Genomic DNA, 15,810 nt, shown 5'->3' on the forward strand with positions numbered 1-15,810 from the left:
GACTAAAAAGTTCAGGTTATCAGTTATAGTAGTAAAAACCTATGTTGAACCGACAGACGGAGATACTAGTAACTCAGATGAATTTTACTTACAGTTATAGAAGCAAATAGACAGGGTCCCATGTAGAAACATGGTGTTTTTACTTGGAGATTTCAACGACCAGGTCGGTAGAAATAGGGATAGATGGCATCCTAGACTAGGTAAATTCGGCGTAGGAAAAGAAAACAGCAATGGCTACAGACTTTTGCAATTTTGTAGGTATAACAATCTAATTATAACCAATATGGTGCTTGATCATAAGATGGCGCATAAGTTGACATGGTACTCACGTGATGGTAAGACATCAAACCTTATAGATTATGTTATAGAAAACCGAAGACTGGCAGAATCAATACAAGATTCTAGGGTACATAGGGGTGCAGTTATTGATTTTGAAAGTAAGACCACCATCTAGTAGAGTCTAGGGTTAATTTAAAGCTGAAATTTCGGAAGGGTAACTACATCCGGGGAATTTATGACGTTGGTAGACTTCAGGATGAGAATTTGAGAGAAACTTTCCAGGAAAAGTCGAATGCTAAATTAGAGAGTTTAAAATTTGACAATGTTGAAGATGGTTGGATTAATTTTACAAAAGCAATTTGTGAAGGGCATGTACAAGAATTATCGGAATGGTAGATCATATGAAAACAAAAGGAATGTAAAGAAAGTGGAGAAAGCATTAAAACATGAACTAAGGAGGTGTGAAGCGGAGGCCATGGATAAAATTACCGAGGATCTGGAAGATGCAACTAGACGGCATAATAGTAAAATATTGTACTGACATGTTAATAAATTGAGAGGCAATAGTCAATCCGGCCTTGTCCAAGCTAAAGATAGGAACGGGGGCACAATTACTGATAAGGAACAACTTAAAAAGAGATGGGTGAAACATTTTGAGAATGTGCTTAACCGAGATACAGTGTAGGAAAAGATATAGAGGAAAATGAAAGATTTTGTGATACCTCGGATGTGAAACAAGATTCGTTTTGTGAGGAAGAATTAGCTACAGTACTAAAAGGATTAGAAAACAATCAAGGCTCTATATGCTGATAGTGGGGCAAATGAGTTTCTTAAATATGGTGGCTCCGAGGTTAGAAATAAGTTATTGAAGATTATGACTATAATTTTGAAAAAGGGGAAGTACTTAACGACTGTATGTAAACCATAATTAAACTAATGTATAAGAAAGGTGATAAAAGTGAGTGTCGTAATTATTGAGGCATTAGTCTGGTCCCTGTAGGTAGCAAATTACTTAGTAATATGACACTTTTTAGACTGAGAGATGCTTTAGACAAAGTTTTAAGAGAAGAACAGTGCGGTTTTAGAAAAGGTAGAGGATGTGTCGACCAAATTTTTACTCTTTGGTTAATAATTTATAAGTGCCTTAGTTGTCAAACGCCTTTGGTCCTCAGTATTATAGATTATGAGTAAGCGTTCAATTCTTTTGATAGAAGAGCTTTAGCAAGGGTATTATCCTTATATGGTATACCAGACAAATACATTAAAGTGATTAATGCTATCTGCAAGAATGATACTGCTGCGGGTAAGGTAGGAAATAAGGCTCGCTGCTAGTTTTGTATTAAATCAGGATTTAAGCAGGGTTTATGCTTATATCCCCATTTATATGGATCATTTCGATGGACTTAGTATTAAGGAGCACAGGAAAGGCAATGGGAGACCACGGAATCAAATGGGGAGGAAAAGCTCTCCTGGACTTAGATTATGCTGATGATTTAAGCCTCCTTGATGAAAGTGTGCGCAAAATGAATAAACTTCTAGAGGTTTTGCGAGTTCAGGATGCTAGAATAGGTTTGAAAATTAATGTTAAGAGGACTAAGTCACTAAGGCTAGGAATATGTGAAGATGAAAAGGTGACGTTGGGTAACGAAAAGATTGATCAGGTGGGAAGGTGGAGCAGTGAAGATGTAAAAAGTAGAATAGCTAAGACTCTATGTGTTTCGCAATTAAAAAAAGTTTGGAAGAATAGGAAGATAAGTCTGCAAACTAAGATTTTTGATAGTTAAGTTGTTATTGTATCTTTGTCTAGGCCTAGTTTTTCGAGCTTGTCTCCCCACGGGCCTATGTCATATATATACTTGTATGTGTGATTTTAAATAAATGAACTTAACTTGGAAGGTACAGTGATGACAGTGGTCAAAAATGGCTTAGAACCATGGACGCTCCAAAAAGTGGATAAAGATTTACTAAATATTTTCCAGAGAAATTGCCAACGGATTGTTCTGGGTACCCAGCTGACTGAACGTATTTCAAACAGTAGGCTGTACGAAAAGTTTGGTTCAATCCCGCTTTTTTGGGCTATATTGAAAGAAAGGTTGAGATGGTTAGGGCACGTTCTGCGGATGAAGGATGACAGATTGCCCAAGATTCTCCTTTTCGGCCAACCGTCTAAGGCTAAGCGGAAAGCATGTCGTCCTTGTCTGGGGTAGGAGGATGTTATAAAGAAAGATTTAAAGGAAATGGGAACTTCTTGGGAGGGTATAAAGAGGGAGGCTCCGAATAGATTGGGATGGAGGAGGAGCGTGCGTAGTTGTGCTGGCCTCCTGCGGCTTGGTGCTGAGGTTAGTTGTTAGTAGTAGTAGTTCTCCGCACGAATCTCAAGGGCTATTGATTTTTTCTATCATTTTTATTTTAACATTGTCGAATTTTTCGATTATGTCGTTTACTTTGATTGGAGTCTTACTTATCCTGATTGCCCTTGCATGAAATTGATGTTGTTTGAATGGAGCACTTAATTAATGCCGTATTTTTCGATCCTATCTAATCAATACAGTTCAGTAAAGAAATAATTCATTAACTCAATGTTCAAGATATAGTAGTGGCCATTAAGTTACAAGGGGCCTGTGTAATTACAGCATGAAAAAAAAGCAAACGAAAAATGAAGGTAAAGTTAGGGGACATATACAAGGCTATTCAACTATTACAATCCTACCTTGTCATGATAGTTCATACATTTACACAATTGTAGATACATAAACAAACACACGCGCGCGAAATCTAACTCAATGAAAGTTATTCAAAAAAGAAAGGACTTGGTGAATAACTAGTAATCTTCCTCAGCATATTGCATCTTTTTATGGGACTTGGTATTAACCAAGTAACATATAGCAATCACAAATTCTGTTGGTCTGTTGGTCACGGTTTTGCTACTTTAGGCACTTCCAGGTAAGCTAGGACGATGTAATTTGGCAGGCGTATCAGGGAACGGACCAGATTAAATTAGAAATAGTCGTTTTCCCGATTTGACCATCTGGGGGGAGTGGGGGGCCCGTTAATTCGAAGAAATAGAAAAACAGAAGTATTTTTAACTTACGAACGGTTTATCAGATCTTAATGAAATTTGATGTTTGGAAGGATATCGTGTATCAGAGCTGTTATTTTAAATCCCGACCGGATCTGGTGACATTGGGGAGGTGGGAGTTGGGAGGGGGAAACCTAAAATCTTGGAAAACACTTAAGAGTGGAGGGATCGTGATGAAACTTGGTGGGAAAAATAAGCAAAAGTCCTAGATACATGATTGACATAACCAGAACGGATCGTCTCTCTTTGGGGTAGTTGGGGGGGGGGGATTAATTCTGAAAAATTAGAAAAAATGAGGTATTTTTAACCTACGAACGGGTGATCGGATCTCAATGAAATTTGATATTTAGAAGGATATCGTGTTTCAGAGCTCTTCTTTTGAATCCCCAACAGATCTGGTGACATTAGGGGGGAGTTGGGAGGGGGAAACCTAAAACTTGGAAAACACTTAGAGTGGAGGGATCGGGATGAAACTTGGTGGGAAAAATAAGCACAAGTCCTAGATACATGATTGACATAACCGGAACGGATCTGCTCTCTTTGGGGTAGTTGGGGGGGGGGGTTAATTCTGAAAAATTAGAAAAAATGAGGTATTTTTAACTTACAAATGGGTGATCGGATCTCAATGAAATTTGATATTTAGAAGGATATCGTGTCTCAGAGCTCTTGTTTTAAATCCCGACCGGTTCTGGTAACATGGGGGGGGGGGAGGGGGAAACCTAAAACTTGGAAAACGCTTAGAGTGGAGGGATCGGGATGAAACTTGGTGGGAAAAATAGAAAAATCTTTGAGGTAATGGGGGGGAGGGGTTAATACTAAAAAATTTGAAAAAATGGGGTATTTTTAACTTACGAACGGATGATCAGATCTCAATGAAATTTGATATTTAGAAGGATATCGTGTCTCAAAGCTCTTGTGTTATCGTGTTCCGTGTCCCATTTTCTACGAGTCAATTCCTGTATGAATTGACTGGGTAAATAACATCTGAAAATTATAGATGCTGTAGAACGATTGTATATAATAAAAGTTTTTGGAAATGCACATTTTATAGGAAGTAACTGCGTTTTATAAACTCCATGTTTTTGTTTAAAGCCATTCCTTCCAGCTAGCTTCTAAATAATCCTTGACTGCATTAAAAAATTGTTAATATTTATAGAAAATACGAATTAGATTAAATAGTATTACTTGAAAATACTTCCTGGTAGTAATCAAAACCTTTTCTTTATAAACTTGTTTCTGAAATTATGCAGATTTTTTTATAATTGGGATTCACTCTTTTCCTGGAGAAAGTTATTTATGCAAAACCATGAGCCGTGTTTCTAGAATCTATGTCAATGACGGTGTTTATTAAATATATTTTTTTGCTTGTTTTGTCATTATTATTTCTTAAATTTTTTCTGACCTGAGTGAATTTGAAACTCTTTGGGAAAATTTTTAGTAGCTCAAAAATTTTAATGCTCTATGAGTATTTTGGAGTTGATTTTGACTCAAATAATAAACAATAACACACTTACAATAAAAGTTCTCGGTTAAAAATCCACAAATGCCAAGACACAGTCGTGGCTGAACTTTTCGTTAAGAAGTAATGATGCCAAGGCTATTTTCAAAAAATGGATTTTTAACCCATAACTTTTATTGTAAGTGTGTTATTGTTTATTATTTTCTTTGCGGAAGACGGCTCTTAGATATAGGGCTGAAATATTCAAAAAGGTTTTTTTGGTTCATTGTCTTGGGAAAAAAATCCTCATTATTCTCTTTTCTGTATTGTTTCAAGGCCGTTTCAAAGTTTCAAGGCCGGGGATGAAAAAGTGACACCCCGCTTGAAACGGAACATAAACGGAAGCGTAGAAGTACAAATTGGCCATAGATGAGTAAGAAAAATATAAGATATAAAGAAATAAAAGAGCCTGCTATTTTTTTCTGTGAGTTAACAGTTATTAAATAATATTGTGTGGTTAAATTTAACGCCCTATGTGTATAAAAAACTGTAAGTTAACTTGTTTATTTCTTATATGTTATATTTGTAACTTTTTAAATCTAATTTTGAAGAATAATTGGAATATATTTCTTGTCTGAAATCTTCACTGATGATCTTTCTGAAAATCTTCACTGATTACAGTTCAAGTCGCATGGTTTCATGTGGTGTTGAGGCCTAGTTCGAGGGACCTTCTTATTTTAAATCTTATTTTATCATCTACTATCATTACTTGGATGCTGGCTAAATAATTTAAATAATTTCTAAGAACACATTGCTTTTCTATTTAAAGAATTTAGGAGAGGAAAAAGGGGTATAATTTAAATAAAATTATGGAAAAAACAAAAACAGAAAACAACAACAACAAACTTTGAATAATAAAAATCCTGATGTTTCGACTGTAAGTCCGGGAGCCTTTATTAACGGAAACAAAGGTTAAATTAAATAAGACGCAACCTATTAAGAAAAACACAACAAATGAATAAAACTCACATCTTAATAACCTCCAAAATACTTTTTTGTGCTTTTCTTTTTCGTGTATTGCGTTCAATTTAATTTAATTTATTTTTTCTGTTGATAAAAGGCGTAGAGTCGAAATATTTGAATCTTTTATTTAATGTTTTGTTGTTGTTGTTGCCGTTTTTCTGCACTGTTCGAAATATCCAGTTAATTTTTTTTATATCTGTTCACTGTCGATTAAAAGGTTTCATCCCTATTTTGAATTGTTATACTTCAGATAGCAAAGAAATGTCTGTTTTGTTAACTTCTTTATCTGGGATTATTCAAATAGAATAAAGCAATTCCCATGAATAAGTGTTATTTAAAGACAGTGACAAGTAACGCAGCAATAAATAAGAACATTCTGTCTATATAATTAATTGCTGTCCTCAGCGAAATAGAAAGGGAATCTAAGCAAAAATTGTAAAAATAACTCACAATCAAAAACTCCCGGATAAAATCAAACTAATGCCAAAAATCAAAATTAAAGAGGTAATAAATAGGCTTATTACATAAATGAATTTAATAAATAATGTTAAAATTTAAAAGAACATGAATTGCTCTGTATATGAGGGGGCTGCTACCCCTTATTTTTGTTTTGTTTACTTGAAAAAGGCTCCAATATATTTAGTATCTGTTCGAATAGAATTCACCATATTCTATGACCATTGATTCAATACGATCACCCCTGAAAGGAATATCATTCATAACCATTCTTCCCTGGAAGAATACGAAGGTTTTTATTTTTGTATTGATGGACTCTCAACCTCTGCTTAAGGATTGATGTCGTAATTTTATGTCTGGATGCCATCTATTTTTTTCATTTGGTGGGGGGGAGTCCTCCTTGATCTAAAATTATGTGCACTTTGGTGGGGTAAAAAAAATTGATGACTTATCTTAGATTTAATTAATTATACATATTTGTAATCACTGCGGAAATGAGATAGGTCTCCAATGTCTGGTTGCGCCAGTCGCTCTTTATAGCTCATTACCACGAACTTGTGAAATAATAATAAAGATAATCATAATTGAATTGAAAAGCTATTACACTATCCGCAAAAATGTAATCTACTAGAAAAAATAAATAATAAGAAAACTAATAAAACTAATAAAATATACTTATTAAATAAAATAAAATATAAAATACTAATATAAAATAAATAAATAATATATAATATAAATAAATATAAATAAATATTAATAATAATATAAATAAATATAAAATAAATAATAAAATATAAAATAACTAATAACAAAATAAAAACTAATAAAGTTAATATGCACAATCTGATTCCACCACGAACAATTTTTAAACTGGCTTTTTTGGCAGCCAATCTGGTTGTATTTCCAGATGCAAGTTAAACATTATTTTTGTTTATTATATTTTTTTGACGTGCATAACGTAGATATGGGCTGTTTAAAGCTGATTTTCAAATTCTTCTTGAATGTGTTGTCCCAATGAGTTTTGTGTTTAGTTTCTGTTTCTCAAATATGCTTCTGGAAATAGTTGATTCTGTTGCCAAGTTCCTGACAGTTTTATGACAAAATTTGACATTGATTTCCCCATGTTTTTCCAACAGGTGCTTCGAAAGCTTCTTCAACAGAATTTCAAGAAATATTCAATTTTGAAAGAGGCTGAATGCATGTTCCGATTTTTGGAGGCTCTGAAAGGAATGTGGCGCTTTGACCGAGAGACATTCCAATGCTCACTTGGGGTGAGTCAGGCTTCAAAATAATGAATTCATCTATCAATTTATTTAGAATTTATTTATAGCTGATCAAATTATTTTTACCAAATTTATATTTATCTATATCTTATTTATATCCAATGAATTTATTTATACCTTAAATTGAGTTTCTCAGCTTCTAGAATTGAGTGACTCGGTTAAATAAATAAGGGAAAAATTTATCAAGGTGGAATATATCTGATTTTTATTATATGCCAATTGGTTGGCCGAACAAACTTTCTTGATTTTCTTTTCTTGATTCTTTGTGTGCCAAAGCATGGAGAATGTGCTTCAGTGTATTTTTTAGGGATTAAACCGAACCTTCTCAAAACAATATTTTGTGTTCATTAACTATTTTCTCGTATTCGGCTGTTAATCCCAATTTCTATGATGTTTCATTATGAAAGTCCTCTTGTCAAAGTAAAAAAAAATATTTGACGCTGGACCAAAAACAAATAGAGATAACTGATCTGTCTTCTGGATAGTTCAGTTAGCCATTGCTGGAACCAAGAAATATTTAGAGAATAATCTCTAATATTGATTACCTGGGAATTATTAAGTTAAACATGCCAAGGGCTACTACAAATTTTAAGCACGTTTTGAGAGTTAAAAATGCAGTTTCTTAAGGCCCCATTTTCAAACAATTTTTTTTACTTGAACCCAAGGCTATACATAAGGGTTTTCGGGGTTTAGATATCAATTATTATATGTGCCTTACAAGACATATATTTAATTCCTTCCAATAATGAATTCCAGATTAAAAGCACCATTTAGGGCATCAACCGACATATATATAAATTTGAATCGTCTCATATTTTTGTCTATTCGATGAGGCACCTGCAGAATCTTTAAGTGTCCATTCTTTGATAATCTATAAAATGAAACTGAAATATAAAAATCTGGTATGAGTTTTAATAAGACAGTGAGTGTTAAAAGAAAAACAATACAATTTTTTCAAACGAAGAATAATAAAAGTGTGAATACATCGGCTTCACATCGAGCTGTCTTCCCTCTTAGCTAAAGTAGTAATTTTGTTATAACTCAAATACAGAAGAGAGAATAATGACGAGTTTTTTCCCAAGACAATGAACCAAGAAAACCTATTTGAATATTTCAGTCCTATATCTAAGAGCCGTCTTCAGCAAAGAAAATAATAAACAATAACACACTTACAATAAAAGTTCTGGGTTAAAAATCCATTTTTTGAAAATAGCCTTGGCATCATTACTTCTTAACGAAAAGTTCAGCCACGACTGTGTCTTGGCATTTGTGGATTTTTAACCGAGAACTTCTATTGTAAGTTTGTTATTGTTTATTATGTTCTTTGCTGAAGACGGCCCTTAGATATAGGGCCGAAATATTCAAAAAACATTCCTCATTATTCTCTCTTCTGTATTTGTATTATGGAAAGGCAGTGTGGTCTTCGTTATTATTGTTATAACTATTGTAATAAAAAAAGATTCTACCTTGCAGTCGGAATGCTTTATTCACGAGAAAAAAGGAAAGAAAAACTAACTTAGTCAAATTCAGACACGCATAAAACGATACACAATAATAGAAATACTATATACAACAAGAAGAAACTCAGATCTGATAGACTATAGTTGTAATTTTTAACAAATCTGTAAAATAATTCAAGCACAAACTCAAGACGAAGTGGCGTGCTTGGACTTGATATTTGACCATAATAACTCCTTTAAAAAAAAGCCAAGCCGAAACTTTGTATGCTTCTAATACTGAAGAAAACATGAGGATTTATGATGCTTAATCCAACACCAGTTTGAACTGAATAAACACAGGTCAAAAATAAAACAAAATTTGGGAAAATCAACATATTCCGGCTAAATTAGCAAAGAGAATATTTTTTTTCAATTTCTGTGTTTTTTCAAAACACGATTTTTAAACAAAAATACTTTTCATTTCGATAGTATTAAACACCTTTGACTTTTATCTGATTTTAGTAAGTTTGACCTAGGTTACACGTAAGACTTTTAAATAAAAGTAAATGTTCCATTGTTAGAATCTCATATTAGAAAAAAAGTCAGACACACAATATGTACTTAGCATACAGGTCAAAAGTCATTTCAAGTTTTTATGTTTAAAAATTCGAATGAGTTTTTTTTTGGTCAAAGTTTGAGAAATTTCGCCGTACTATGGCTAGATTATGTTGTACCTAAGGCTTTTAAGTAAAAAGATCAGAAGAAAACTCGGACGTATACAGTAGTATATAGCAGTCATCCTGCCATGTGTTTGGGCTTGAACTATAATGATAGACTGTTTCAAAAAGAAAAACTACGATTTATCGCGTTTGGATTTCTTAATATAGCAGTTGTGTTTTTCTTATCTATTAAAAAAAGCACCGTTTTATGCTATTTTACCTATTTATGTAGGTGTTAGTTTGCTTAATCTGTCTTTCTTTTTTTCCTTCTCTTCTCCCCCTGTTGGCCAAGTTTTCTCAATGTAAAACCGAAATAGTTGGACTTCTTTTTTTCATTTGCCAAAACTTTTTTTTTTAACTTTCAGTCTTTTTAAGTAAACCTACCCGTTTTCAATATTTCCATTTCATCTTAACTATAAATAGAAAGGTAGTGTGATATAATAAATTATTTTCACTGTTGTTTACTCCACTTATTTCTCCCTTCCCCTCCCCTCCCGTTTTTGCCTGCTTTTATTTCTCTCTGCTCTTTAATTTGAAGTATTTTGTTCAGGTCTATTTTCTTTAAAGTGTCTTACGCTAGTTAAAATTGCAAAGATATCAAGCATTCAAAAATGATCTCTGGATTCTAATCACGCTTCAGCCAGGTCTTTCATAGTTCTGTGTACAGTTCTTTAAATGTCTTGCTAAACCGAAAAAGAAATTTAAAGAAAATCTGGCAAATAAAATGCTAAGACAACAAATTTGAAGCGCTGTGTATGCAAGTCTATTTGGATTCTCCCCAGGAATGATGGCTCAATACCCTCAGATATGAAATTGGTGTTGAATATGAAAGATTTTATGGATTGGAAAAGAGAATTTTCTTTGGGTATAGCATGAAACAGAAGTCAAAATGCCTAGAAAAAGCAGGTGTCGCTATTGAAAATAGATGGATGTTTTGAAATTCATCAAATTTTTCTTCCCAAGTGAATTAATGATAAAATCCCTTCGTTCGCCTTTTACTTTGTTCCTTATTTTTTGAAAGATTTATCCAACAGCATAACCATAGGCAAACACGCTTCTGAAGCTGTAGGGGAAGGGGCCCGAGGTTTTTCCCTAGAGGGATGGGATGAAGAAAACATTTAAGGCCTCTATTTTTCCCGATAGGAGGTTATTATGATTAATCCGGGGGTTAGGGTGGGTCTTCCTTTATGCAGTTATGAGCCAAAATTTTCAGTATTTCATTTCTTAAATACACCGCACCAAAAACTACTGGCAGACTTTTTAGGATGTAAAAACTTATGGAACAAAACAGATTGTAAAAATTTGGATTAAGAATTGTCAGATTGTTTAATACCTTATTCTTTATAGCCTGATTCAATAAAAGCATTCCTATTGTATTTTCCATATTTTCATTGCAGACTGGTTGGTCAATTAATGTAGACGTGATAATTGGCAGTGATGTTGGGATCTCATATTTAGCCCGCTCAGACACACCAGTAAGTACACTATATTACAAAATAGCTTTCAGTAATGGGTTTTCTCATCCATTGAAATTCATAAACTTCTAAGAACAATGAAAATTTAAAATTATTGCTGCAACATAGTCGTAGAACTTGTCAACGATTTGGTTTATTGTTTTATATTTTTTTGTTTTATCGATAAAACATAAAGGTGTTGTGCACAGGAGTATGCGCACATGGGTGCACGCAGGTCTTACCCGTGGGGAAGGGGGTTACGAAATTTTCTGAAGGGAAGGATTACAACACGAAAAAATGGGCCACTGTGTTGTTTTTCCAGTTGGAGGGATACACCGCCACGATTCAGTTGTGATGATAGTCGGAATCGGCCCAGAATGTATCCACTTGGCATTTTTATTAAGGATATTTATTATTGTAGGAAAAAGAGATTAACCTCCTCCTGTATCTTTCGTTTGCAGGGCTACAAAGGGTCAATATTAGCATCTTTTTATAAAGTCACCAGAGTTCTTTAGTCCTTAGTTTTATAGATTTTGAGCAATTGTTTGATTCAGCTGATAAAAAAGCTTTTGCGAAGATCCTGTTCTTCTATGGTATCAATGAAAAATTGAAAAACAGCAAAGTTGCAGCATCCCCTCCTAAAATTTAAGGAATAAACTTTCCTCCTCTCTCTGAATTTGTGTGGTTTGGTGTGACTCTGCGCTGTAGGGCTATAACTTTAATCTAAAGCTACAACTGTATGCTGCAGGCCTAAACCTTAAATGTAAAGCTTTTACTCTTTTGTTTGCTTTACGAATTTTACCTTTCTTTGCTTGGTCACCCCTCCTCCATGCATGTCAGAATCAATTCATAAAAGCATCGTACTTTACATCCAAGTTGACCTTTGCTGGAGTTGGCCTGAAGCCGAGGAATATGAATTTCTTTTATAGATTTTCCCCGGCATAGCTTTAAGCAATATCTTAAAAATTATTCTTGCTTTAATTAAATTAACATGGAAATAAGAGGAATGTAAGGAAAGTAGCCTTGATAAAGTCTCATGAAAAAAGCAGCAAAATTTCTGAAATTCTTTTACCAAGCATAGTTTAAAGCAATAACTTATAACATTATTTTTGCTGTAATTAAATTAATATGAAAATGAGAGGAACGTAAGAAAAGCAGGGAAAGCATTAAAATATAAATTAAAGAGCTTTGAAGTGGAGGCCATGGATAAAATTGCTGAAGATCTGGAAGATGTAGCAAGAGGACATAATAGTAAAATGTTGTATTGGCATGTTAAAAAACTGAGAGTGAACTGTCAATCTGAAATTTTCCCAGTTAATGATAGGAATGGGACAACAATTAGTGATAAGAAAAAAGTTAGAAAAAAATAGGGCTCAGTATTCTGAGAATGTTCTAAACCGTGATAAAGCTATAGGAAATGATGCATAAAAGAGTAAAAAAAAAAATCGTGACACTTTGGAAGTAAAGGAAGATCTATTTTGTGAGGAAGAATTAGAGACCGTATTAAAAGACAAAAAAATAATAAGGCCTCAGTTGATGATAGTGTAATAAGTGAGTTTCTTAAATATAATGATTGTGAAAAAAGAGATAAATTACTCAAGATTATGAATGATTTTTGAAAAAGGGGAAGTATCCAGTGATTTTAGGAAAAAATAAATTAAACCTTTCTATAAAAAAATTATTAAGAGTGGGTGTGGTAATTATAGAGGCATTACCCTGGTTTCAGTCAGAAGAAAATTACTCATTATGCTGATACTTTTTAGACTCAGAGGTGCTGTTGATAAAGCTGTTAGAGAAGAATATTGTGAAGAAGGGCCTGCTTCCTTAAAACCCTTTAGCCCTATATATTATGAGCAAGCGTTTGATTCAGCTGGTAGAATACCTTTAGCGAAAGTTCTATCCTTGTATAGTATACCAGATACGTGCATAGTGATTAGTGGTATGTACGAGAATAAAATTGCTGTGGTTGAGGTAGGGAATAAGGTTAATAGCTTGTCCGGGTTGCAGTGGTAACTAGTAATCTAGTATTTCGTAATGAATCTGGCGGTAAGCGGGGTTTCGCTCTATCTTAATTTATATGGATCGTTTTGATCACGATGATGGTGATGATGGTGATGATGATGATTTGATGGTGAAAGAGGTGATGTTGGGTAATGAGAAGATCGATCTGGCGAGTAGCTTCGCATGGATGTAGTGAAGATGTTAAAAGTAGAATAACCAAGGCCCAGGATGTTTGTTCACAGTTGAATAAAGTCTAGAAAAATAGGAAGATGAGTCTGCTAGCCGAGATTAGAATATTGGAAGCTATAGTGGTGACAGTGGTCAAGTATGGTTCTGAAACTTTTGCGTTCTGAAAGACGGGGGTTGTTTTTTTTTAGACGTTCTCCAGAGCAGTTGTCTACGGATTGTTTTGATTACCCTTCTGACTGGTCGTATTTCAAACAGATAGCTTTGCGATAAATATGGTTCTATCACGCTTTCTAGAGCCATAGTGAGAGAAAGGTTGACGATACTAGAACAGGTTCTGCGGGTTAGAGATAACAGATATCCAAAGATTGTTCTTTTCGGTCAAACGAAAAGGCGGCCATCCTCCAATTGGGTGGGAGGAGGTCGTAAGGAAGAATTTAGAGGGATTTCAAACTTCTTTGGAGGAAGTAAAGAGACTTAGATAGATTGGAATGGAGGAAGAGCGTAAGTAGCTGTGTTGGCCTCGTGCGGCAGTGAGCTGTTAGTACTAGTGGCAGAATTGTTGTTAATTATGTTGTTACATAATTTAGTAATAACCAGACGTTTTCCATTGCACATACCCTCTGAAATTTTCGATTACAAGCAAGCTTAATTATCGTTTTATTCTTTAGTTTTGTGTCATGGGATGGTTTAAACTCTTGATTTGATAGCGTCCTATATGTACATATACCAAAAAAAAAAAAAAAAAAAAAAAAAAAAAAAAAAAAAAAAAAAAAAAAAAAAAAAAAAATACCACTAATAACTTTAAATTTTGAAATTCCAACTATTTAGATTTAGATATTAAAAGTAGAATAACCAAGGACCAGGATGTATGTTCACCGTTGAATAAAGTTTAGAAGAATAGAAAGGTAAGTCTGAGAAACGAGAGTAGAATATTGGAAGCTATAGTTATGACAGTGGTCAATTATGGTTCTGAAAGACGGGGTAATTTTTTTTTTATAGATGTTTTCCTGAGGAGTTGTCTACAGATTGTCTTGGGTACCCTTCTGACTGGTTGTATTCCAAACTGTGAGCTGTGCGAAAAATGTGGTTCTATCAGGGCTATAATGAGAAAAAGGTTGATGTTACTAGGACAGGTTCTGCGGATTAAAGATAACAGATATCCAAAGATTGTCCTGTTTGGCCAAACGAAAAGCCGTTCATCCTCCAGTTGGGTGGAAGGAGGTCGTAAAGAAGGATTTAAAAGGACTCAGAACTTCTTTAGAGGAAGTAAAGAGGCTTAAATAGATTAGGATGGAGAAGGAGCGTCAGTAGCTGTGTTGGTCTCAGGCGGCCTGGTGCGGCAGTTAGCTGTTAGTACTAGTTGTAGAAGCTTAATTGTGTTGCTATATAATTTAGTAACAACCAGACGTGTTCCATTGCATATACCCTCTGAAATGTTTTAATTACGAACTAGCGTAATTATCGTGTTATTCTTTAGTTTTATGTCATGGGGTGGTTTAAACTCTTGATTTGATAGCGTCTTGTATGCACATATACCAGAAAAAACAGCCTTTATTAACTTTAAATTTGAGAATTCCATCGATTTAGATTTTCTACAGCTTTCTAATAGTTATCTTGTTAGATTTATCCCCCCCCCCTCACCTTCATAGATGTAGGCCTCCCTTTAGAGTTACTTAATTATATATCGCACACAGAAAACAAGCCCTTCAGCTTTTTCTTTGTTTGATTTAGTAATGAAGAAACTAAAAGGAGTCTTGCAGCCGAATCCCTCAAGTATGACATCACATCCTAGAAAAGCAATTTTTAGAAGATATATGTTTTATATCATCTCTTGTTAAAAGACGCGTTTGTTATATCATCTTGTATATGAAAATGTAGTTGTGTTTTTTTTTGTAAGAAATTGAAACATAGCATAAAGATTCTTGTTTGTTACATATAAAACACGTAGCTATTGTAAATTCCTTTCAAACAAGACCAAGGGCTCATTTAAAAACAAGTTACAACATCTACGTGATTTTTTACTCACAGCATGTAGTTTATTTAAGATTAATTGCAATTTTGATTAAAAAAACAAAACAAAAAAAAACTGCGTATTCATATGCAAGATGAAGTTTGTTTTTTCTGCCCATGCTTAATTGACTGACAGGCCTCGCTCAGTGTTTGTGGAAACGTCTGATTAAAGCTCCTATCCAATGACGTTCTTACGTTTATGTAAGGTATTAATCTCTGATGGTACTTTTTAACTTTATTTCTAGGATTTATGTGAAATACCCTCATGATTTTAAAAGTTTAAAACTTTTAAAGTTTATGTTATGTTATGTTTTAAAACTTAAAGATTAAGGTTTATTTTTAAAGTTAAATTAAAGTTAAAGATTTAAGAGGACTTCACTGTATGGTTGTATGTCACTGTTTTAAAAAGTAGTTTGTTACTGTTTTAAAAAGTAGAATTA

At 33.8% G+C, this 15,810-nt stretch overlaps 1 protein-coding gene across 1 annotated transcript in view; it reads left to right on the forward strand.

Moving 5' to 3' along the window:
* LOC136038051 (focal adhesion kinase 1-like) overlaps positions 1–15,810 on the forward strand; it is a gene marked incomplete in the record, with an annotated part of 165,226 nt that overhangs the window by 62,831 nt on the left and 86,585 nt on the right. The window contains 2 exon segments of the mRNA XM_065721003.1: positions 7,412–7,546; positions 11,114–11,191. Of these exon segments, the coding sequence (XP_065577075.1) occupies positions 7,412–7,546; positions 11,114–11,191 (213 nt within the window).

The sequence above is a fragment of the Artemia franciscana genome, chromosome 17, assembly GCF_032884065.1.
Source record: "Artemia franciscana chromosome 17, ASM3288406v1, whole genome shotgun sequence".
Classification (NCBI taxonomy): Eukaryota; Metazoa; Arthropoda; class Branchiopoda; order Anostraca; family Artemiidae; genus Artemia; species Artemia franciscana.